The following is a 24,755-nucleotide window of genomic DNA, read 5'->3' as shown; positions in this document are numbered from 1 at the left end:
CTTCTAAATACTGTACAGAGGTACCTCGGTTTAAGAACAGTCCTGTTTACGAACAATTTGGTTTACGAACGCCACAAAACCGGAAGTAGTGTCCCGGTTTGATAACTTTACCTCGGTCTAAGAATGGAATCTGAACAGTGGAAGGGCACTGGCGGTGGGAGGCCTCATTAGGGAAAGCGTGCCTCGGTTTAAGAACGGTTTCGGTTTAAGAACAGATTTCCAGAACAGATTAAGTTTGTAAACCATTGTAGTTTAGCTATTGAGGAATAGTTTAACTGATTTTCAATTGGCAGGTTGCTCAAAGTCTAAGGTGTGTTACAGTAACCACCATAAACATATATTGTAAAAATTAAAGAGTTGTGCCCCTAAATGCATGTTTAGGTTAAATATGGTTCCTGAGTTTGAAAAGGTTGAGGACTACATTCTTAGCCACAATTTGGAATAATACAGCAAATAGAATCTCCGTTCCATACACAAGTTACCAGAGCCAGCCAGCCAGCCAACACACTCCTCCCTATATTTGTATGAAAATTGCGCTACCAATGATGGATGGGCATTAGTGCCACAGAAATACTAAATAGAAAAATAGTTCCTGTTGTATGTACTAAATATTGTCTGTTCACAATCCTTGGGGAAGATGCTATCCAATAATCTCATTTCCAGCTGTGTTACCTCTTTCACATGAAAAGTACGCATTAGCAATCCTAGCAGCAAAGGAGGAATCTTTTTTTAAGCCTTCATACTATTCTGTTAGGACACATTTGCTTGAGTATAATGGATGTGATATTATTGGGCAGTCTATAATGCACCTTGACAGTCAACCCCTTCCCTCCCCCTTGTGTGAACAATTGTACCTGAATGCTATGAGATGCATTAGCTGAAATAGAATGAGAGGGAGCTCTGCATACCTAAGCATATTTGTGAAAGAAAATACACAGGATTCTGTTCTCAAAGGTTCTTTATATATGGGACACCATGAGCTTGTTTGCATGGTCCATTCTGTGTAGAACCTATCAAGCAGGACCTAGAGTGAATTAGTCATCTTTGCTGTACACAAAAAGAGTGTTGTTTTCTATGGCATGTTTAACGTAGCACATTAAACACACTTATGTAGGCATGAGAATAAATGTCACTGTTTACAGTCAGATCTCAGATTCTGCATGACAATTCCTAGGCAACAACTATTCCCTTAAGCAAAATTGCATATAATCAGGATATGTAATTTAAAGGGTTAAAAAAGAGTAATTGACCATTATTTTTTTGTAAATGAAACTAATAACCGTATCATGGTTTCCTACATATGCTTAGAATCCAATCTGTGTTACACAGAACCATCAGGTTTGAACTGCTGAGCCTATGGAGCATCATCCATAGCGGTCATCCTTCTGAGATTTTCCCCAATTGATGTTGCTATAGTGCAGCGGTGCTATAGTGCACAGATCAAAATAGCTAAACACATCAACTAGCTCAGTAAACTATACATAGTGTTTAAAACTAGCTGTGAACAGAGTTTAGTAGAAGACCAGTAGCCTGTGTGTTTGACTTGTATTTTCAAACGGCTAAAGAATAGTTACCCCATCCCCCATAAGCCACTACAATAGTGTTATGATAAATGTGGGATTACTACAAGTTGACCCTGTGTGCTTTGTTCTTCCTCTCCTGGGCAAACCAAGTGAAAAGATTTAAATACACATCTGATTTCACAAGCATTCAGGCTCAAAGAATGTGGTGAAAGTGAAGTCATACACAGGGCATTTGCAAGCTCTCCTGTGTCAAAGGTTGTTAGTTTTTCAGCTGCCAAGTAAAGTTTGATATGGGTCTGTCAAGTCTCTGTACACTAAATATTTTGGCAAAATCTTGATTTGGCAACCAAAACTTGCTGTATTTTTTTTCTGTAACAAAATAAAGATGCCACCAGTTTGTGCAAGTACTAGCAACTAGCCTTCAAACTAGTTTTAGATCTGTGAAATGTGAAATATTATTTAGGAAACAGACCTTTCTGAATTAGGGTTTTCAAAAAAATTATATATTATTGAAAGACCAAGAAACAAAAGTTTGTTTCAGGATCAGGTGCATAAATGCTTAAAATTCTAATAACCAATTAGAAATGGCCTTTCATATGCTAGGACAGTCAAAGATTGTATGTGATACAATCTTTGACTGTCCCTGCAGCAAGAGGGGGAAAAACTTCCATAAAATGTTACATACATGGTATCTTACTCCTTGTAGGCTACTAATTTTAAAAATAAACTTTCTACTGCATTATGCTGGATGTGTCAGACCAGGCAGATTTCACGTACGTATATTTGGTGTGACTTCAAAGAAGTTAATATTTTAGACTGAAGTTATAAAGATGAATAAAATTACAGCACACAAATGAAACTGTGTGGTTATTGTTTGAGAAACTGAAATGATAAATTGAAAAAAATAAAATAAAGATGGTAGGAAATATTAGCTGCAGCTGGTATATTGATTGCTAATTAATAGAAAACCCAACAGTTACCATCAATCAATATGTGGGAACAAGCAACTTGGCACAGAAGATAAGTGTATAAAACAGACAAGAAATCCCCCCCCCCAAAAGGTAGCAGCACATTTTGAAAGATCTTTAGAGACTTGGAGCTATACATATTTAAATTTACTGAATACCCAACATAGAAATACCAGAAAGGCCATATTGGAAATATGTTATATATGCATGATAAATATTAAATACAGTAGCAGCAAAACAAAAAGTTATTAAACAAAAGATTATGACTTCTGGTGAGGATTTTATTTTTTGCAATTAGTCCCTTCTATTTTTGTTATGAATTTAAAAGTCTCTTTGGCAGTACTGCATGTTAAATATTATGATGAAATCTGAAATATAAAAATTGCAGCAGCTGTCAAAAAAAACTGCACTGGTCTCATGCCAGAATAAAATGTCCAATTGCCTCCATTGATGAGTTCTGTAAAATAGTGATGCAAAATGACAATATCTTTCAAGCTTAAAAGGGTTTTTCATAAGAAATTAGTTATGCTCAGCTCAGCCCTGTTATTACTAAGTTTACAAAAATGCCAGAGATTCTTGCTTTTAATGATATAACTACTAATGCTTTAGAGTCTAAAAAGAGGAAGTGGATACATCTTAGTAGGTCATACTAGAAATAATGAGCTCGAACTATGCACAGAAACCAAAGCTGACTCTCAAGAATGATCGAAGCAAACCCCTGAGGTGTTGAACTGGAGATAAGTTTTTTTGCTGTCCAAATAAGTCTAGAAATGAAAGAAAATACAGTATTTGTTCAGTTCACACAACAGACTGTAGTTCAATCCAGAGTTCCAAGAGGATGCCCTGTGACCAGAGGTTTTCATATTCACTTCAGAGGGAATGTGCGCATGGAGTGGTGCTCAAAATGAATGTAAAATAAAAGGAGGATTCCACTAATGCAGGAACTTCACATATTAATCACAGTTTTGGATCAAGGAGTTGTCATACTGCAGCCTGACTGCAATTGGAATGGTTCCCAAGTGCTGCAATTGATCATTCCTGACAGTCTAAAGACAAAACAAAACAAAAACCCTCTTTTGTGGAGGATATTGAGTTGGCACTTTACAAATGCAGATATCAACTATTCATATTGGCATAGAAGCAAACATGTGTAATAACTAATTGTTTTAATATAAGCTTTATTTAAAGAGTCTTCAGTGGTCTCTCATTCCTCTCCTCCCTTTCATTACCTTGGTAATTAATAAGTCAGAGTGTTTCAAATTCTCAACTAGTTAATCTAAGGCCACTAAAGGTCATGGACATTGGTTGTGCTAGAAATGCCAGATTTTTTTTAAAAAGGTGTTTTAAGTAGACCAACAATGACAAGCAATTTGTTCTGATAAAGTAGTTTTTTGAGAGAGATTAGTGTATTCAGACAGTGCAGAGTTTATTATGTGCTCAATGACTTAATATTCATCCTTTTCTGGCAGAACAGTACAAGTTTTATTGAGCAAACATTCCTGAAGCCACCCAATTCCAGCTGCTACCTTTTGTATAGCTTCTTATTAATGACTTTCAGGAATCTGACTCCACCATCCATTAGTCTAAATGGATACATTTGAAATAAATAATTCTAACCTTTATACTTGTCTGTTTCAAATATGTTCTGGTCATCCTAGCAAGGAGTACCAGATTCAAAATTTTATTCCCATAGCATCCTTGGAGTACATCTGATGTCTAGGTTACATCACCTACTTAATATATGATTATGATTGACTGGGTTACCCATACGGTCTCAGGGCGGGTCACAACAATTTAAAATACAACATTAAAAACAGTTTAAAACAAATTACAATCGCAATAATATGATAGATTCTAAATACACACAGCAAATACAGTGTCAAAAAGAGACTTATTCAGCATATGACAATATAACCGTCAGATCTAATTCAAGGTGCTTGTACTATTACACACAGCTCAACAGCTTAGGATACAAGTAGTTGAAAGAGCATCTTCCCAGTACCAGCCAAGCCATGTTTTGTGATCTGTAGGGAAGGCCCTACCTGTGAAATTTTGTTCACAAGAGACAGGGAGCACCTTGTTCTGTAGAGATCAGATTGTCCCTTGCACAGTGGAAGCTTAAGACTAAAATGGGAGCAACACCATTTGTATAAGGTAACATTATTATTAATGTTAGGTTTTGCACTGTGCTTCTACTTTTCTTCAATGCTCAACTATTATAGTTAGCCACTCTGGGCTCCTGGGAAAGGGCAGGGTATATGAAATGAATAATATACATAAAATAATTTACACTAAAATATTCTTCTGCCCCAAACATAGTTCAGAGGCTGATCAGCAGTGATTCACAAATCCACTTTCCACAGAGCATTTTAATTGCTTCTGGGGGAGGGCAATTAGGGGTCCCAAGCTTCCAACTTTAAACAGGAAGGGGGGGGGAACTGTCCTCACAATTGTGCAGTGCTCAAAAGCAGAGTTCAGCTACAGGGAAGACTAGGGTTGCCATACCTGTATTTCAAAAAGTAAAAACCAGGACACACTGAAAGTTGTTGGCACCGCCTTTCAGAAATTCCTCGTCTTTGAAATCCTGGTAATGTCCAGAAAAATCCAGACGAATGGCAGCCCTAGGGAAGACCCCTTGGGATGGAGGTCAAGTTGGAGAATCCTGTGCCAAAATCACAATCCCAAGACACTGCCAAATTCCACGGAGGAAAAATGCAAAACCACGGCCACCTCAGCTCCATGTTTGGAGCTGGCAAGTAGATGGAGACTGTACCAGCAGCTGCACTGGGCTTCTGTAATTGCAAATATACCCAATCTATTTATCCAGTTGTGAAAGCTTATCATGGAATGTAGGCTTTCAAGAGGTGCAAACAGTCCTTCAAGGGGGGGGAATCCTAACAGTGACCTCTTTACACCTCTTCACATACCTGATACGCTGTGGTGGCACCATATATTTATAGTTTCCAATTACATTATTATTATAGATGTATGCTTCCATCATATAGCCAGATTTGGCTATGTGGTGAATTTCTGATGGAAAGTGAGCTTCTCCCATTGCTCTTACTCTGAATCGGGATGAGGGGAAAATAAGAGGGGGCGTGATTCCACTGCACAGCCAACAGGGCAAGGTATCCTGTCTAGTGAGCTATTTTATTTCATTGCCTGCCAGGGCTCAGTGCAATACTTTGACTCTAGTTTGATTCTCATTTTGTAAAACTCCATGTGGATAGTTGGGACAGAAAGGAGATGAGCAACTGAAAGCATATCACATTGGAAGTACAGTAATGCAGTTTGCTTCTCTGTCAACATTCAATTCCCCCCCCCTAACTAGTAGGGAGTAGATCATGAGGGGAAATGTCAACCTGGGGCTTGCTTGGCACAACAGGGATCCCTTCTCTTTTCTCTCCAATTACTGCCTTACAAATACAGTGGTACCTCGGGTTAAGAACTTAATTCGTTCCGGTTCTTAACCTGAAACTGTTCTTAACCTGAAGCACCACTTTGGCTAATGGGGCCTCCTGCTGCCGTCGCGCCACCGGAGCACGATTTCTGTTCTCATCCTGAAGCAAAGTTCTTAACCCCAGGTACTATTTCTGGGTTAGCGGAGTCTGTAACCTGAAGCATCTGTAACCTGAAGCGTCTGTAACCCGAGGTACCACTGATTGTTTCACACCTTTCCACAAAGGAGCAACGAAATGTGACTTGGAGAGAGCAGTGTTTTGCTAGACACAAAACTGTTTAACATCGCCACCATTTTGTTTTACAGCAAGTTTACACATATTTTAAAGTAACAGTATTAAGAGTCACCAACTTGGCACCTGTGGCGTTGGATGCACCCACCTGCACCTCCTATGGCACCTGCAAAAGGCCTCAGTAAGTAATAATACATAAATAAAGGTTAGTTCTTCTTCCTGCTCAGTTTGTGTTTGCACTTGGCTCAGCTTCTTGTACATTGAACATGTCCCATCAAACATGTCCACATTTCACTGGATGCTAGGAGTGGACAGCTACCAGTCCTTCCATTCCAAACAGAAGTGTTATACCCATTGCAGCTACTGTGTAATTGGCGCCAACACTTTCTCAAAATTCAGAATGTGCCAACTGGCTTGGAAAGGTTGGTGAACCCTGGTATTGACTATATTTCTGATAGTCTATGATACTTAACATCCTATTTTCATGCAAGATAGAATGTATGTAGGATAATTAATTATAGAGTGATAAGAATGTTAAAGTAATATTTTTTGTGTAATGTAATGAATTTGAAAATGTGATTTTATGACAAGGGGGGAATGGGTGTGTGACCTCTGTTGTAAAAATTTTTTAAAAATGTTTCAATAAAGTATTTTTTTAAACTCAAAAAAAAGAAAAGAAAAAAGGATATTTAAATAACTTTCCCATCTGTTGTAACAGGTCATAGATCTCGAAGTTATGGAAACAGGAAGTTATGAGTAGTGGTTTTATAATACAGCAGCCCAGCGGCCAGCCATACTCCAAACACTGGAATATGTTTTAAGGAGTTCTCTAATCACTCCTCCACTCCCTTTCAAGCTCAAATTTCAGTGGATGTAAACAATCGTCCCATGTGACATTGCTTTTCCATTCGGGAAGAGAAGGTTCTGTATAGCAGAACAATCTTCTATTAAACCCAAAGACAACAGAGCAGCACACACTGCACAATATTTCTGCTGGTCTGCTGGATCCAGCTGCCACTCACACATGGTCCATTTGCAGCCAGCCAACGTGCAGCTAGAAAGAGAGAAAGACAGCTAGGCCCTTGCACTGGCAAGTTGACCTATTGTATTTTACAGTGCTTTTATTAAACACCTGAGATTTATTTATTTTTGAAATTTTAAACAGAATTGTAAGTATGAATAAATCTTTGGCCATTTTCAAAGAGCAGAAATAAAGTGACTCAGCATAACTGAAATTTCTGCAATAAGTTTCTCCCCATAGAAGCAATAATAATAATTTTTTTTAATGTTAACTTTACTCCTGATCATTCTTCATTTTGTGGAGTCTTAAGCCCAGGCAACCAGAAGCACCTTTCCTTAGTTACCATTGTTAGCTAAGCATGAGCCCAATAAGCAGTAAGCTGTTCTGCAGACAGCATACTGTAGTAGTCCAAATAGGCCTGTCTCAAACCTCTTCATAGAATGGTTAGTACTGGTGTATAAAGTGTATAAAACCCCCATTCATTTTTTGCTGATTAGTGTGTGTGTGTTCAGCAGTGAGCTGTCTGGAAGGTTGCATTCCTTCATGGTAATTCTTACATATACAAACTTTCTTGGAAATATCATAAACAACAGTTTGAAAGTAAACAATGAACAAAAGAAGAAGAAGAAAGGGTAGAGAGGAAACACAATGAGAACAGATAATCTAACTAGAAAGATTATCCAACCCATCCACTTCCTCCTGTGACAGTAATAATAACAACAACCATTTTATTATTTATATGCCACCCATCTGACTGGGTTGCCCCAGCTACTCTGGGCAGTTGATATACCAGTTATATACCTCCTTCCTCCCCAAGAAAGAACAGGTACCACACATTTCTGTCCCGTTCACTTGCCAAAAACACCAGTACAGTACTAGATTTGATCTGCCCTAATGGGCAAACTCAATCAATACAGGGGTTAAAACGCTGAACTCCCTGTCCCTCAAATACAGAAGAAAATTATGGGGAGGGGGTTGTCAAAAGAGGTAAGAGGTACCAGCCTCATGGACAAAGACACATTAATACAGTAGCTGCTTTTTGGCTAAACAAACTCTCAAAGCAACTTACAAAAGATACAGTACATGCTAAAAATAAAACAAAAAATAAAAAATAAATATTTTAAAAAAGATAAGTACATGCATTACTCTTATGTGAACTCAGGATTCCACTTCAATAAGCTCAGATGGATTTGCTCCCTGTTAAGCAATGGGAGAGGCCTAGTTCCTCCTGCCCAGCAAAGGAACATGGTAGATCTCAGGGGAGCAGTTTCTTTGGCAACCTTAGCTTAAAACTAGTGACGTAACAGACCCATAACAGACCCCACCTGTTTTTGCATAACCTGATGCAGATTACCGGACAAGCTGCAGCTGTACCACCATGCTGCAGACAAAGTTTCCACTTCTTGGTTGTCTTTTACAGTTCTCCTTCCCCAAGTCCCAAAGCGGGCAAGTGCTCTACACAAATGTCCCAAAAATATCCTGTGGCACAAAACCAAAGTGTTTTGCCTTCCTCCATAGGATCTATACACTAGCAGTATTTTAAAGAGCAAGTCCCTGCATACATGTTTGATGTTTTTATTATGTTTTTAGATATGCTGGGGGAACCCAGCCAGATGGGGTATAAATATAACAACAACAACAACATCTGATCCAGCTGCCACACTTAACTTTTCAGGTGCATCACTTGGAGTGCATATGGGTAACTAATAGGGGAATAAGAGGAGAGAGAGCATAAAGCCATCTTCACACTTCTAGTCCTTCTTACAATCCTAACAGAGAGTGGTACAACCAGAACACAACATACAAATGCACTATTGAAAGAGACATGCAATTAAGGAGCCTGGAAAAATATTCCCAGAACATATGCACTTTGTAATAATCATATATTTTTAATAATGTAAAATTAACTTAATTACAATAAGGTCATTTGAATTATCACTATAAAAGTTCTGAGTGCTGTCTCACAGAGATTATGTCACCATCTTAAAATGAATGGCAATGCCAGAGTTGTGGAACAAAGAACTTTCAGGAAAAATTGTTTAGTATACAGGTCTTCACAATATGTATGGCCAGGGCTTTTTTTTTTTCCAGACAGAGCTCAGCTCCGGCACCTCTCAGGTGGGTGCCATTGCCATTCTAAGAGAAGTTTATAGTGAGCTCCAGCATCACTTTTTCTAGAAAAATAGCACTGTATATGGCTGCTAAATATTGAATAATTCTAGCCAAGTGACCTTAAAAAAATATCAATATGAGAAGTCAGTTTCACCGATCATGTGATGGCAGCAAAGTAGAGTGTGCTTTAGCTTACTGCAGGGATCAGCAACCTTTTTCATCTGTGGGCCGGTCCACCATCCCTCAGACCATGAGGTGGGCCGGACTATATTTTGAAAAAAATAATGAACGAATTCCTATGCCCCACAAATAACCCAGAGATGCATTTTAAATAAAAGCAGACATTCTACTCATGTAAAAACACCAGGCAGGCCCCACAAATAATCCAGAGATACATATATATATATATATATATATATATATATATATATATATATATAATGTAGGCATTGCGCGTGTGGAGGTCACAGCCTTTCTCCGTAACTGCTGAACCGTAATATAACAAATTTGGCCACAACGTTCCATGCCCATCAGGGAGGGATCTGGCATAATTCCCCCCCCCCAAAAAAACAAACCCCACACCTTTCACACCTAAAATAATGATTAAACACAAAAAGTGGCGCCCAAATTAGACGTCACCACCAGAAGCTCTGAAAACTCCAGCAGCATCCAATAGAAAGGCAGATCATACCCTGCCACTTTCAAAGCTGCGCCGCCAGAGGACATCACGCCAGATTCCACAGCAACCAACTGAAAACAGTCCTTTTGCAGCAACAAGGCCCAGCTTTTTCAATAGGCCGCAGCCTTGCCAAGCAGGGAAAACTGAGTAGGTCGCACCATTCAGTAGGCCACAGGCAAAAACAAACAGAATATGGGGCCTTCACAATGGGGGGGGCACAGGGATGAGGCACAACAAAGGGATGAGGCACAACACATAGCCATGGGGGGAGGGGGAAGAACCCTGAGTCAGCGAAAGCAGTGGGGGGTGGGGACATTTTCAGGAACATGTGTGGGTGGGGGAGTCTTATTTTTGAAGCTTACAGTAGGGGAGTCAGGGTTGGGGCAGGGGAGGTGAGCGGACTCTGAAGGGAGACTCTGAAGGTCAATTTAACAAAAAGGTCCATTTAACACAACGCGTGGCCGGGCCAGCTAGTTTTAAATAAAAGGACACATTCTGCACATGTAAAAACACGCTGATTCCCAGACCATCCGTGAGCCGGATTGAGAAGGCGATTGGGCCACATACGGCTCATGGGCCTTAGGTTGTCTACCCCTGGCTTACTGGCACAATCAGTTTTTCCTTATTCGAAGCCTTCCAATAGCTTACCATAGATGAGTTTGTGTGCCTTAACAGATTGCATAGAATTAGAATTTTGCCCTGTGTGCATGTGCACCTGCCTGATCCAGTGACAGCTGGATGTTTGAAGATGCCAGAGAACAATGGCCCCATTATCAATATGTTACGTGGTATGTTATCATGTTTAATCTTGGTGTACACCAAGTTTCAAAAGTTTCTGACAATAAAGTAGGGTACTAATTTGTACAATAATAAATTTCAAAAATCATGATTGTGTCACATGGCACTATGGTCAGGACACTAGACAACCAAAACAGCAGAGACTGATCATTTCCTCTTGCTGGGACTCAACTTCCTGTGCATCACTTCACCACTCGTACTATTTTGCAAAAAGAGTGCTGTTTTTACCGATGTTGTCCAGAATGATATTGTCTTAAACATGTTTCTTCCTATTAAGTTCTCAGAATGGATATTTTGAGACTGAAACCTTATCTTCACAGAACATCACTGAAGTCATTCAAGAGTTTTGCCTAGTCAAGCACTTTAAGACTAATGACCTAAATTTGTATGTTGCCCCTTTCCCCAGCATACTTCCAATAAGCTCTAGACTGGCATACATAGGGGTTGCTGTGGATACCCATGGGTGTAGTGGTATTCTTAAAGCTACTCTATCAGACACAAAGTACAAATAACCAACTTAAATCAAAAACCTTAATTACAAAAGTGTTTCATCACGATCTAAAACTTTAGGATAGTATTTCCATGGAAACTGTTGACTAGCTTGCTATGTGGATATATTTACTATGCTTGAGATTTCCAAGTTACCACAGGTATCATGTTTTTCACAACATTTATGAAAAAAGATGCACAAGAAAATAACAACAAAAATGGATGTCAAGCAGCACTCACCTGCCAACAAGCAATTATTTGCTTAATGCATTTATTAAGAGTATTTTTACAGTGGACTATATATAAACGTAACTATCTGCTAAATTGTCCCATTGTTTACTAGTTATGAGCGTACATCAATGTTGAATGTATGACGCTGTGTAACAGTTAAATATTTGCATTCTGCAGAGAGCTAATGCATTACAGTAGTGCAATTTTCTTTTTAAAAACAATCATTACCCAGAAGAGTCACCTGTTGGCGATACAGTTCAAACCCTAGGGGAATAGTAATTTATGATTCAGAGGATAACTATAGCAACTTTTATGTCGCGAGCAGGGGTGGGGAACCTGCAGCTCAAGTGCATCTACATGGGAGTGGGGGGCAGACAAAGCTGACGGAAGGATGTGGCAGGGGGAGAGTCATCCACAAAGCAAAAGTTTAGACTTTTGGCCAGAGCGAGCCATCCTTATCTCATTCAACAGTTGATTATTACTACAGTATATCAAAACACCCAACACATTATGCACATTTACTTGGGATTCAATTAGTTATGGTTTCTCCCTTTTAGGTCCTAATTGTTTGAGACCAGAGTATCTGAAGGATGCATTTGCCCATATGAGCTCACCCATACATTAAGCTCCATGGTTGGGGCTCTGCTCCATTGGCAGTGCTGCAGATGGGGATGCTGGAGACGGCCTACCAGAGCTTTGAAACAGGCTGCCTTGGCAGGGTTGCTTGTCACCCACCCTTTCTGTTTTTAGGTACAGGGCAAGACATCACTGTTTCAGTGAGCATTTATGGCTGCCATTTGGCATATTTATTGCTGCTGAAATCATAGTTGCTCTGTTGGGTGGCTTACAGTTTGTTTGTTTTTTTAATAAATCAGCAGAGTGCTATGGGCTCGGCTATTAATACGGTATATTCTTGTTATCTCATTTCTGTTACTAGCTGCAGAAAGGTCAGATAAAAAAACATTGGCAGATATGGGATTTGCACTACACACAGCGATAAATGCATTTGCCCTAGTCATCTTACTTTCATATAGGGAATCCAAGGTTGTGATAATTTGCCCAAGGCCAGTGAGAAAATGCAGCATAAAATATTTTAACAGGTACAACTAGGACCCCCCAAACAGCACCCATGTACACCATGACACTCTTGGACATCTGCTTGATGCCCACCAAGGCCCCTTTCCATTCCAATGTATAAGTTTTTCCCCCATTTGGGGCTTGGTTGTTTTGGGAGAGAGTTGCCTGCTTTTCTACGTGTTTTGTTTGTTCTGGAGCATGTGTAGATCTTTACCTGTTTGGGAGGCAGGGTGCTTCTGAGCATTGCCAGCTTTTATTCAGTGAAATGGGTATTTAGATTTTCAAATAGCTCCTGGCTATGCTTGCTGAAGCAGATGAGAGCTAGAGTCCAAAAACATCTGGAGGTTAGCAGCCCTGCCTTAAATAATATTTAGCATTTTGTTGCTGAGCTACCCTTGGGTTTGCATTGTCCCCAACACACTACAGTCACAAGTCCAGAAGCTTTTGCTTCTGGTTTAAATTGTTCATATGCTGCCATGTTATCCATACCTGGAGAAGCTGTGGTTAATCTTAACTACGGTTAGGTGAAACAAGACAGCTTCATAAACTAAGGTTTGAAGCTGACTTGTGTCAATTAGCTATAGTTAAGAGTAACCACACTCTATGCTTCGGATAGTGCATTACACTGCAATATGGAAGTTTTTGCTTTCCCTCTCATAGACACCCTAGAGGAGAGGGGAGAAGGAAGCATGAAAGCCTGAGGTTTGTTCTCATAATGCTAAATCATGGTTCAGGGTTATCTCGGAATGCAGCCAAGTTGTATGTGACCAAACAAAAGCCTATAATGACAGTTTTACTGCTGACACTTTCTGAACACTCTGGAAAAAATACCAGTATCATTGTAGGGGTTCATATAGTGTAGCAACTAGAAGCGTGCAGCAGGAAGTCCAAATCTCACCATAGCCATTAGCTCACTAGAACACAAGAGCAGGTCTGCTGGATGAGATCTAGTCCAGTATCCCATTTTCCATAGTGGCAAACAATATGTCTATGGGAAGTCTACAAGCAACACAGCAGGACAATGGGCAGGACACAGACAGGCCTTCTCCTGTCACTGGTACTCAGCTGGAGGTAGTACATAGCCATCACAACAAGTAGCCACTGGTAGCCTTATCGTACACAGTAGGGAATTCCATTATTTAACTACAGTGGAACCTCAACTTACGTACGGCTCTACTTACGTACGATTCCAGTTACGACCTTCAGTAGTCTAAACAAAATTTAAAAAAATTCCTTCCAGTAGCACCTTAGAGACCAACTAAGTTTGTCATTGGTATGCACACGAAAGTTTGCATACCAATTGCAGGCACATGAAAGCTCATACCAATGACAAACTTAGTTGGTCTCTAAGGTGCTACTGGAAGGAATTTTTTTATTTTGTTTTGACTATGGCAGACCAACACAGCTACCTACCTGTGACCTTCAGTAGGTGCTTTGACTTATGAACTTTCTTCTAGATACGAACAGACGCATTGCCAGCAGCCCGGAGCTCGCCCAGGGAGAGGCCTCCAGTTTGCTGGAGCTCACTCCGCCAGCTGCAGAGCAGTGCTGAGGCCTCTGCTGCTAGGGAGAGGGCGCCCATCCCGCCCCCGAAGCCGTGGAAGAGGTGCTGCCAGCAAGAGGCACAGCAGGGCGCACTGTAGCCCCAAACTCCGCTGAGGAACTAACCTGAGGAAGTCCAGAGAAGAACCTGGCCTGGCAAAAAAAAAGTGTGACCCTGACCGAAGTGAATCAGCTCTTTACTGACCCTTGCCCCACCCCCAGCTTGTATCCAGGTAAGCCCACCCACCCTCAGTGCATGCAAGAAAAAAAATGCTAATTTTTTTCATCTACAATACTGTCTTATTTATTTTATAGTACAGTACATTGATTATTGCCTTCATTTTATGGATCTATGGTCTCGTTAGACAGTAAATTCCATCTTAAATTGCTGTTTTAGGGGGTGTTTTTCATTGTCTAGAACAGATCAATTCATTTTTCCATTATGTTCTATGGAAAAGTGTGTCTCTACTTATGTACATTTCTAGTTATGACAGGACCTCCGGGACGGATTATGATTGTAAGTAGAGGTTCCACTGTATGTGTTGTGTGAACTGGTACATCCCTTTCATTTAAACTGAATCTCTCACCATTCAGCTTCACTGGACGATTCTAGATTCTAATATTATGAGATATTGAGAAAAACTTATCTTCTCCTCACCAGGTATATCTTTATACATTTCCATGTCTCACTCCTTAATGTTTCCCCCCGAAACATAACATCTGAGCTGTTACTCTCAGCCCCAACCCAACTTGCAAAATGGGGATAGTATCTTACACAGGTGTTATACATGAAAGAATGGAAATAAAGTACTTTGAACAATCCAAAGGACCATATTACATACCTGGTATTGTGGGAAAGTATTTAAGAATATTACAAGTAAAATAAAAGCCAGACAAAGCCAGCCATGGCCATGAAGAACTCTGTGGCAAACCACAATTGACCTAGCCATTGTTACATCATATGCTCCTAAGATTTGGTTGGGGAGGTAGGTTCATCTGCAAATTGGTTGCTCTTTGCCTCACCTTTAAGGCCAAGGCAGCCAGAACCTGAGTAGACATCAGGCAGTTCTTAGGACAGCCCAATGACACAGCAAACAACTTTATTCAAACATGTACTAAGTCCACCTTGAGGACCTAAGACATAGAAAGCTGAGAAATAAATACCTAAAATTAAGCAAGTACAAACTAAACTGTACCATTTAAGTGTAACAACCAGTCACCATTTTAGATTAATGAAGTGATTTGAATAGATCTCTTTATTTGCAAACTTCAAAAACACAACAGAGAGCAGAAGCAAAACTATGCAATTTAGCACTGACAGACCACTAAATAGTTCAGGACACTTTTATATGAAAATAATAGATTTATTTGCATTGGCTCGGATGACGTTTCTGTATTTGCCTAGACTAGACATGACAGCTCCTGTGCAAAAAAACAAACAAAAAAACTGTTCCGTTTGAGCAGATTTTCTGACTTCAGTTCAGATTTCTAGCGCCAAATATTCATGTTTAAGTCCACACAACTTGGAATTCAAATACTGAAACTGTCAAATAAGAGGGCAGTGCAGTGATTACATTTAGAGATTAAAAATGGCACATACCTCAGGTATACCTATATTGGCGCACAAAGATAATACACCTTTATACTGTTAAGGGAGGAGGGGGAAAAGAAAATGTAGTTGGATCAATGTATAGTTTAATAAGAGCCAAATGCAGTGGAATCAAAAAGGAAGTCCTTAAAAAAATTATACCATTTTAAAAAGGTGTACACTACTCCATTAAGACAGCAGTGGTACTCAATTTGGTGTTACAACTAAGTAAAAATCACATTGCTGGAAATCAGTTTATCATAATCTGTCCTCCTTAAGACTGGAAAAATATTACACAGGATTATCAGGAAGACATGTACCTATCTTTGAAAGGCATGAAATCAACAGCATCTTCATGGAAGAGATTTGATATAGAAATAATTTCAATTGTCCATTGGTGGGAAAGGTTTAAGGGTTAACTTTCCCTGGCAATTCTGATCGGTAAACATTTGCAAGTCAAACAGGAACCTACTGCTGAGAAATCTCTATTATCCGGCATCTATTATCTTGCCTACCCAGTGATGGTTAATGTAGAGCAGTTCAAGTTATTCTTTATGTGTTAAAAGATTATAGTATAATCAGAACCACTCAATAATAAATCAAAGGCTTTCCTCCAGAACCTGAAAACACTGGGGTGATGATTTTAGCTGAAATAATGAAAAATGAAAAGATACCTGGAATAGCATTATATCCCACGCACCTTTTGTTTTCTACGAGTCATGCATGCTGCAGACGAAATGGTTTGTGCTAAACAGCCTCAAATCTATTTTTCTAATATTAAGCACAAAGGAACAACACTGACAGCAAGCATGGTAAATAAATATCTCCCTTGAGAACAAGAGCAGCAGTCAGGAGGGCTGACATGCATGCTAGAGAAACCTCACACACCATTTTTTTCCTACCTGCACAAGTTGCCATTTGCTGCAGCCGTAAAAATCCCTCTTCCCCCTCTTCCCTGGTTGATTTCAAAAGGAAGGTTTTCAGGCAGTCTCTCAAGGCATCTACTAATATGCTTTACAAGTATAATATTCCAATTAAGAGTATCTTTAAGAGAAAATCCATTTTCTTCCTTGCTCAGGTAAACATGTTTACAGCTCCTGCCCGGAGACTGGGTGGTTCAGACTCCCATGTCACACACATGTCGTCAGCAACAAGAAAAGCCCCCTTTCTCTATCATTAACATTTTAAATAAGGGAAGGAGAGAGGAGCACTTTGCAAACTTACCTTTAATATTGCCTCAATATTAAACAGACCACACAAATGCATGCTCTAAAACAGGAAATTAGCATTATAATATCCCGTATACATCCTGATACTTGCTATAAATAAACCCACCCCATACAGAGCAGGAAGCTACTAGTTCAGAACCACCAGATCAACTAGTTAGTCGATTAGAAGGCCAATGTTTATGTGCGTGTTTCACGTTAAGTATCAGAAGTCGTAGCGCCCTCTCACCCGGGGAAACATTAATTCCTTCTCGGAGATATTAAAAAAAAATCCTGTCCAAAACGTCATGATCTCGGACCAACCACTAGAACCCTTCCAATCCATAACCGTATACAGGAAATGCCAAACGAAAGCTTTAAAAAAAACTGCCAAGAAAGGTTACAAAACCTCCCGTTTTACATCCTAAGAAGTCATCAGTTTTCCCGTTATTATTATTTTTTAATAGAATACGTAAGAAGAAAAATCCAACAACATAAGTTTTGAGTATTTATTCCCCCACTTTTCAACGCAGGTTTCAACTCATTTCCAAGTAATACGTATGCATAAAAGGGGGGGAGCCCTTAAATCTGAAAAGTAAGCGTCATTCCTTATATAGGCTGTAACAGTTGTTCCTAGCGAGCGAAGAAAGGCGGGGAGGGGGCGCAGCGGACAAACCGTTACCACCCATTATTATGATTATGATACAAACAGGTACCTCGAAATCCAAGAAGAGGGCGAGAAAGAGAAACTTGGCTGATTCACGTCCCCTCCCCAACCCACACAGAAAGAAAGCCTTCCTTTTTCTACCCCCCCCCCGCTCACCCCAATCACGTTGATAAAGGAGGGGACAATTGGAGAGGGGGAGAAGAAGAAAAAACACCCACCCAACCTCACAGAAACACTTCCAACACTTCTGCCAAGATCTGGAGGTTGGCCGGGGTGTGGGAGGAGAAACAATATGTTCAATGGCTACGGAGATAAATCAACATGCACTGCAGGCACTAAAAGAGGCGGAGGCGAAAGTAACGGGGTGGGGAGCGAGAAGAGGGGGGAGCAATACATAGAAGGCAGGGGAGGAGGGGCAGAGAAAAGGAGGGGGTCCCTTTCCAGGGCAATCTCAGGGGTGCGCATGTGGTTCGTTTCCCTTGTAAAAAAGGGGAAAAAAAGAAAATCAATACACACTGCAGCAAGCAACAGTGCTTCCCCTCGCATCCCGCTTTCCCCCCGCTTCTTCCCCAGCCGGGGCCAAAACACGCCACACGCCAGAGAACGAAGTCCCCATTACAGTCATCCTGTCTTCGACGTTTTTGTTGCGTGTCTGGCAAGCAGGTAGTTCGGGAGTTACACGCAGTTCTCTCTGGGTCTCTCTCCTCCCCCCACCTCCCTTTCCCATCAGAACTATGAGCCTAAGCGCACCATCCACCCCCACCATCCCAAAACAACAACAAACAACTATGGGGGGATCGCGAAAACTGGAGGTGGGAGGCTGCGGGGGGGGGGAGCGGCGCGCTTCCATCGGGGACTTTCCCCAGCGCGAGGGGAGGAGAGAGAGGAGGGAAGTGACCCCCCTCCCTCCGCAATAGCAAAGTCCCCCCCCCGAAACAAAAAGTTTGGGGAGCGGGGTCGGCGGGGGCGCCCCTTCTCCTCGGAGGCCGGCGAGACCCGCCTCAGCTCAGGTAATAAGTTTCCAAGTTGAGGTGAGGGGGGGCCCGTTATAAGGTCGAAGGCGCGGCCTCCTCTCTCTCCCCCCGCAAGAGAAGGGACCCGAGAGACTAGAGAAAAAAAGAAATACCCCCCGCTCTGCTTCGCTCTCTCCCCCTGAGGGAAAGAAGCCGGGGACGGGCGGCGGCCGGGCAAAATGAAGGGTGGGACACGGGGGAGAGAAAGAGGCAGCGGGCGGCGTGTAACGGTCCCCGGGCAGGGCTGCTCCTCGCCGGCGAAGGAGGCTCGAGTGGAGGAGGCACCGCTAGGCGGAGAAGGAGGCAGCCCGGCGGCGGTGGCGGGGAGGGAGGCAGGCAGTCAGGCAGGTAGCGGATCTAACGGTGCAGGGCGAGCCGGGCTCCCGGCGAGGAGCTCCCGGGAAATTACTTTCTACTTCTCGGATCTGCTTCTCTCTGTCTTCTTTCCTCTTCTTCTTCTTCCTCCTCCCCCACCCCCCGTTTCACTCCGCCCGACCCCCGGCCCGGTCCCCCCTGAGCGTCCCCGGCGCGGCGCGGGCCGCTGCCCGGCGGAGCTGACTGACCGTTATTGCGCCTCGGGTTCGCCTGCTTCCTGCGCTTACACCTGGGGCCATCCGCCATGATCCTCTCGCTTGTGTCTAAATGCTCCAGTCACCTCCTCCCCCCTCCCTTCCCCCCTCCCCCTCGCCGCTCTCCCCCCCCCCTCAACCCCCGCCCGGACCTGGTTTACGACACTGGGTGGTTTGGTGTATGTGTGTCTCTGTGTGTGTGCGTGTGCGCGCGTGTGTATATGTCCTTTTTTTTTTACTTTTTTACATCACCTTCCTACACCTAGTGCTCGGCCGCCGGAACCTTGTTGCCAGGGGAGACGGCCGCTTTACGGCAGCACGTTTGAACCGGCAGGAGGGAAAAGTTTCTTCTTCGCTCCGCTTGGGCGCGACGCAGGTACCCGTGTGTGGCGCACGGGGTGCGGAGGGGGCGTCAGGAGGAGGACCGGGGAATGGGATCGCAAGAGGGAGGAGGAGGATTTGGGGAGAGAGAGAGAGGGAAAGTGCCTCTTGATGTGGGGTGTCTAAGGGGAGGGCCCAGAGGACGACACAGATAGAGAGCGAGAGCGGTGCCCTCCGGCGCAATGGAGCCGGGCGAGCGCGCGTGAGCCCCTAGTGCTGTAGCCGGGCGAGGAGGCGCCACTAGCCGCGCTGTTGTTATTATTATCCTCATTATCACGCATTGCAATTTGTTGTCGCTTTATATCAGTACGGCACAAGCACACGCGCATCCGTATCAGCCCAAAACGAATTAAAGGGAAGCAAGGAGAAGGCTTGCAGAGAGATAGAGAGGAGGGAGGTGAAGTGTGGATTTGTTGTTTACACGTTTCGTTCCTACGGTGTTGTTGTGCGTATGACGTTTTCGTGTGTGTGTGTGTGTGTGTGTGTGTGTGTGTGTGATAAGTTGTTGATAAGTTGTTGTGTCCTGGCTTTACCGGTAGAGCTTGGTAAGCATTTTAAGTTCAGGAGTGTGGGATATGCACTTGCTGGTGGATTGCTGAATTGTGGGGGACACGCACGGTCGGCTTTACTGTCGACACACGCCTTCCCAGGGCTTCTGTTTGAACTGTTAGCTCGCTTAATGTAGATTATTTACTTATTTATTTTGAGTTTTAGACAATTCATCATGCCCGCCCCTTATGAAAAAGAAAGGGACAAGAAGGCAATTTACAACAAAGTGAGAAGTAAGATGAAAAGAATACAGAAGGTTATAAAATGTAATGCAATCTTTAAAATTCACAACTCATAAAAATGCACTGAATGGCCATTTATTAAGAGCTCCAGTAGCAGCATATTGGTTGGTTGGTTGGTTGCATTTGTAAACCCCACCTTTTTTCTTCAAAGTGCTGAAGGTGGTGTATGTATAGTTCACCCTCTCATTTAATTCCCACAACAACCTCACAAGGTGGGTTAGGCTGAGAGGCAGTGACTGGCCTGAGGTCACCCAGTGACTTCATGGCTGAGTGGGAATTTGAATCCTGGTCTCCTAGGTCCTAGTCTGACACTCTGTCATCTGATCAGGTCTCTCTTCCAAATACCTGCAGAAAAAACATGTTTCCTTGCCAGCTGCCTAAACTGGGGCCAGGTGCAGTTCGGTAGAAGAGACGAACTTGTGTATGCAAGGAGCCACCACTGAAAAGGTGCTTCCCCTTAATAAAAATGTTAGTGGAAGTGAGGAGGAACCAGAGCTGCTTAGGTGAATAGGAAGGCGAAAGCAGACATATGGGAACATCACAGGTTCTGAATGGCCAACCTGACTTGAGATTTGATACAATTAGTTGATAATGAACAGGAAAATATCCATGAATTGCAGTGGTGCTCAGTTGACCCATCAGATGATTGCCTCCTAACATGATTGGTCAAGTATCTTCAAATACTGGGTGGACATCTCCAAATGTCCTATGGCCATTTATTTGGGAGCAAGTCCCATTGATGTAAGTGCAGCTTACTTCTGAGTAAGCATGCACAGGCACAGGTAGCCTACGGTTTTGAATAATTTCTTTATATATTTAAAATATTTATATACCACCTTAAGCCAGCCTTGCATTACAGAACAGTTAAATGCAAAAAAATAAGAAACTGTATGTTTAAAAAGTGCATTATGGAGATAGGTATGAGGGGCTATTCTGCATGCCTCCTTTCCACCTCACAGTGCAGCCTATGCCATCTCACACCCAGTCATTAGTGGAATACAGAATCTTGAGTTGAAAATGAGAATAACATTAATGTTAGGAAATATGCAACAACATGCACCTGTCTACGCAGTGTGCTTTTTTGTAATTAATCTTTCATCAGAAACATATGAATATTCTTCATACAAACAATGCCAAAAGAGAAAACAAAATACTAGATGCTTGTTCAATGTGCACACTGTCCACGAGGAAGAGAAAACTCCAAGCCATGTGTGCATCACACAACCTCACTCAAAATGACAAAGATACCTTGGTAACAAGTTCTTCTCAAAGAGTTTTTTGGTGGGTAGGGGCTGTTATTGGTCCCCCATGACAACTTGCAACCATTTCAGCTTGGCATAACACTAGTGATGTGTAATCTTTAAATTGGCTGCTGCCAGCAAAAAATAATCTGATTTGATTTCTACAAAGTAATCTACACTCAGCTTCCAGCAAAATGAAAAGCGGCACCATCCCAGGTCCCAGATTATTAACTGCTTGACTATTGCGGACATCTGCTGAAGACTTCTGACCCAACAAGCATTCACAATAGGACAACTTTATCACACATGATTGAAGCCCCTTGGAGTATACTTCTGAACATGAGATGAAGTGACTGGTTGTTGCCTTCGTGCCTGATTGCTGCGGGAAACTAAGCATTGGACTTCTGGTCTAGAACAACAAGTGTCTTAAACACATTGCTGCAATTGAACACATACTTATGAGTTGAAGTGAATTGTCCTGTTGAAGTAAAAAAAAAAAAGACTTGTTTCTGAGTAAGCCTGCATTGATCTGGGCTACAGGAGAATGAGGTTCAGTTCCTCAGGAGGATTATAACAGAGCAGTTGTACTGCTTAAAAAGCTGTGCATTAGAGCGCCGTTCCTCCTCCAGTTCTACAATACACTTTCACCTGCTTGTCTAATTGCTACCTCCACCTCCTCCCTAGATTACTGGCAGGGATTTACTTGTCATGTACTTAAGCCTAGGTGTTACCATAGGATGATTTGCATAATTATTGCCTTACGGGACTTTTTAAAAAGGCTAGAGGGTAGATGCCAAGCATCAAGCAGCACCCGAGCACAAGAGCATTTGTATGATTTCCAGCAACTGGTATTCAGAAGGATATTGCCTCCCAGGGGCGGCTCACTCATGAGGCAAGGGGAGGCGAGCGCCTCAGGCGGCAGCAACCACCAAAGCAACAGATCCTGATGTAGATCTTTATTCTCCCTCCTTGTTCCTGATGTGGATCTTCACTCACCTCTTCTTCCCTGGCAGGGAAATCTTCTTTTAAAGCCAACCACATTGGTGGTAGGTTTCGGGCAGTCTGTATAAAAATGCATAAGTGATGATAAACATATAAAAATACATTATATTAGGGGAAACTGCTCTGCAAAAATGTGTATGTTAGGGAAAACTGCATAGAGAAATATGTATATTTGGATTAATTTGCACTAAATTTTCAAAGGATTTTTTAAAAAATAAAAAACCCAATGAAAAGCTTGCAAACTGATAGAGAACTGAACTTGATTGGCAAAATGAGAAACACAGAGAAACCAGAATTGGCAGAATCACCCATCACTACTCAAGGACAGGTATTGGAACTGGTGCTTTTTAACTTGTTCAGAAATAGAGTAGCCAAGTTTTCAGATGACACCATATTATTCAGGGTGCTGAAAAAGAAAAGAAAAGGGAAGAACAAAATGATTGTGAAGAGCTGCAAAACAACCTCTCAAAACTGGGTGAATGGGCAATAAAATTCCAAAAATGTAAAGTGATGCACATTGAAGCAAAAAAGAAATTCACATTATATAGTTGGGGTCTGATCTGGCAGTGAATGATCCAGGAAAGTTATCTTGGGGTCATGGTGAATAGCTCAGCGAAGACATTGACTAGTGTGCAACAATTGTGAAAAATAAGGTTTTTATTTTGGCAATCATTAGGAAAAGGACCCAGGTGGCGCTGTAGTTAAACCACTGAGCCCAGGGCTTGCTGATCAGAAGGTCGGCGGTTCGAATCCCTGTGGCGGGGTGAGCTCCCATTGCTTGGTCCCAGCTCCTGCCAACCTAGCAGTTTGAAAGCACGTCAAAGTGCAAGTAGATAAATAGGAACCGCTACAGCGGGAAGGTAAACGGCATTTCCATGTGCTGCTCTGGTTTGCCAGAAGCGGCTTTGTCATGCTGGCCACATGACCTGGAAGCTATACGCCGGCTCCCTCGGCCAATAATGCGAGATGAGCGCGCAACCCCAGAGTCGGTCACGACTGGACCTAATGGTCAGGGGTCCCTTTACCTTTACCTTAGGAAAAGGAATGAAAAACTTCCATGATTATCATAATACTGTACAAATAATAATACAAATGCGCAGTTCTGGTTGCTTTTGCATATTCTTTTAATTATTTACATAATTTGGTTCGTCTGGAGCAAAAGATCGGCTAATCTTACATAGGCAACTCAACACTGACAAGGAGGTGCCATATAATCTGGGGTTCCGGTTTCCGCTCTGACCTTCGTAAGGAATTTGGCGGTTGCTAGGGGAGTAAATGGCAACCCCCTACCCTCTCCGGGGGTTACGGAGAGGGGCCGCTGGCCCGCGATGCCCCCAGACCCACTCCGACTGTTTATGGAGTGGGGGGAGCTTGGGCTGAAAAGCACTTACGAGGGCCAGGACTCCCGGACGCTAATCTGCATGGCGGGGATTTCCATGGTTAAAGAAGATAATTAGGCTTAAATCTATGGACATACTTCAGAAGGAGGGGAAGAAGCGCTGTTTACTGCTGAGAAATCTATGCTGCTGAGGGAGAGGAGTTAAAGGCTGTATATCATCTGGAAGAAGGATTGATGGGGACGGAGCGATAAGGGAATGGAGTTTTATTTTTCTTCATATGAGTTACTTCGTACCTTCCCAGACGCGATGTCCTGGCTTGTTTGGAGTGAAAGAGAAGCAAAAGACTGTGTGAGTTGAACTTTATAAACTGTTGTTACTGAGCATATTTTTTAAAGATGTGGAGTTGCCGATGAGAAAAGCCCCCCCCCCCCCTAGTCGGACGGAAGGAGTCCTGGACGCGTTCGGAGGATTTATGAGCTGTGACGCACTATGAATTGGAGCAGCGACCTGAAGCTAAGTTCAGCTATAGGGCAAGGAGATCCATTAATTTACCAAGAGTTTATGGTTTGATGTTTGGGTCTTCTGCCTGGAAAAGCTGTAAATTTTATAAAGATCGTTAATCTTCATGGCTATGAGAGAAAACGAAAGTGATTTGAGCTTTTTAAGATGGCGCTGCTTCGACGCAACAGGGAGCTCCAGACTAAGAAGATTTATGGGGAGGCTGGACTGATTAACCCACACAGGAGAAAGAACATTTGTGAAACCTCGTTTGATATTTATCTCAGCAGCTGGGAAACAATCGGTTGAAAGTGGAAAACATCTATGT

General features: G+C 42.2%; 1 protein-coding gene and 1 long non-coding RNA gene across 3 annotated transcripts in view; one reads left to right on the top strand and one right to left on the bottom strand.

Annotated features, from left to right (window-relative positions):
• Nucleotides 1-19,245, bottom strand: part of ZEB1 (zinc finger E-box binding homeobox 1) — a 75,883-nt gene extending 56,638 nt beyond the window's left edge. Inside the window, exon 1 of one of the 2 annotated variants that reach the window (XM_088653421.1) lies at nucleotides 19,015-19,245. Coding sequence is in view for 1 of the 2 variants with exons in the window: in XM_035130361.3 (XP_034986252.1) it covers nucleotides 19,169-19,226 (58 nt within the window). In the remaining variant the exon portion in view is untranslated. The remainder of the gene's footprint in view (nucleotides 1-19,014) is intronic. The other variant, XM_035130361.3, reaches the window with a different exon arrangement.
• Nucleotides 19,246-19,411: 166 nt separating this feature from the next.
• LOC148684276 (uncharacterized) overlaps nucleotides 19,412-24,755 on the top strand; it is a 54,155-nt gene continuing 48,811 nt past the window's right edge. The window contains exon 1 of the long non-coding RNA XR_015946267.1: nucleotides 19,412-19,550. This is a non-coding gene — a long non-coding RNA (uncharacterized LOC148684276). The remainder of the gene's footprint in view (nucleotides 19,551-24,755) is intronic.

The sequence above is a fragment of the Zootoca vivipara genome, chromosome 11 (assembly GCF_965207765.1).
Source record: "Zootoca vivipara chromosome 11, rZooViv2.hap1.1, whole genome shotgun sequence".
In the NCBI taxonomy this organism is placed as follows: domain Eukaryota; kingdom Metazoa; phylum Chordata; class Lepidosauria; order Squamata; family Lacertidae; genus Zootoca; species Zootoca vivipara.
Note: the sequence above shows the minus strand (reverse complement) of the source record. Positions and strands in the feature narration are given on the sequence as shown.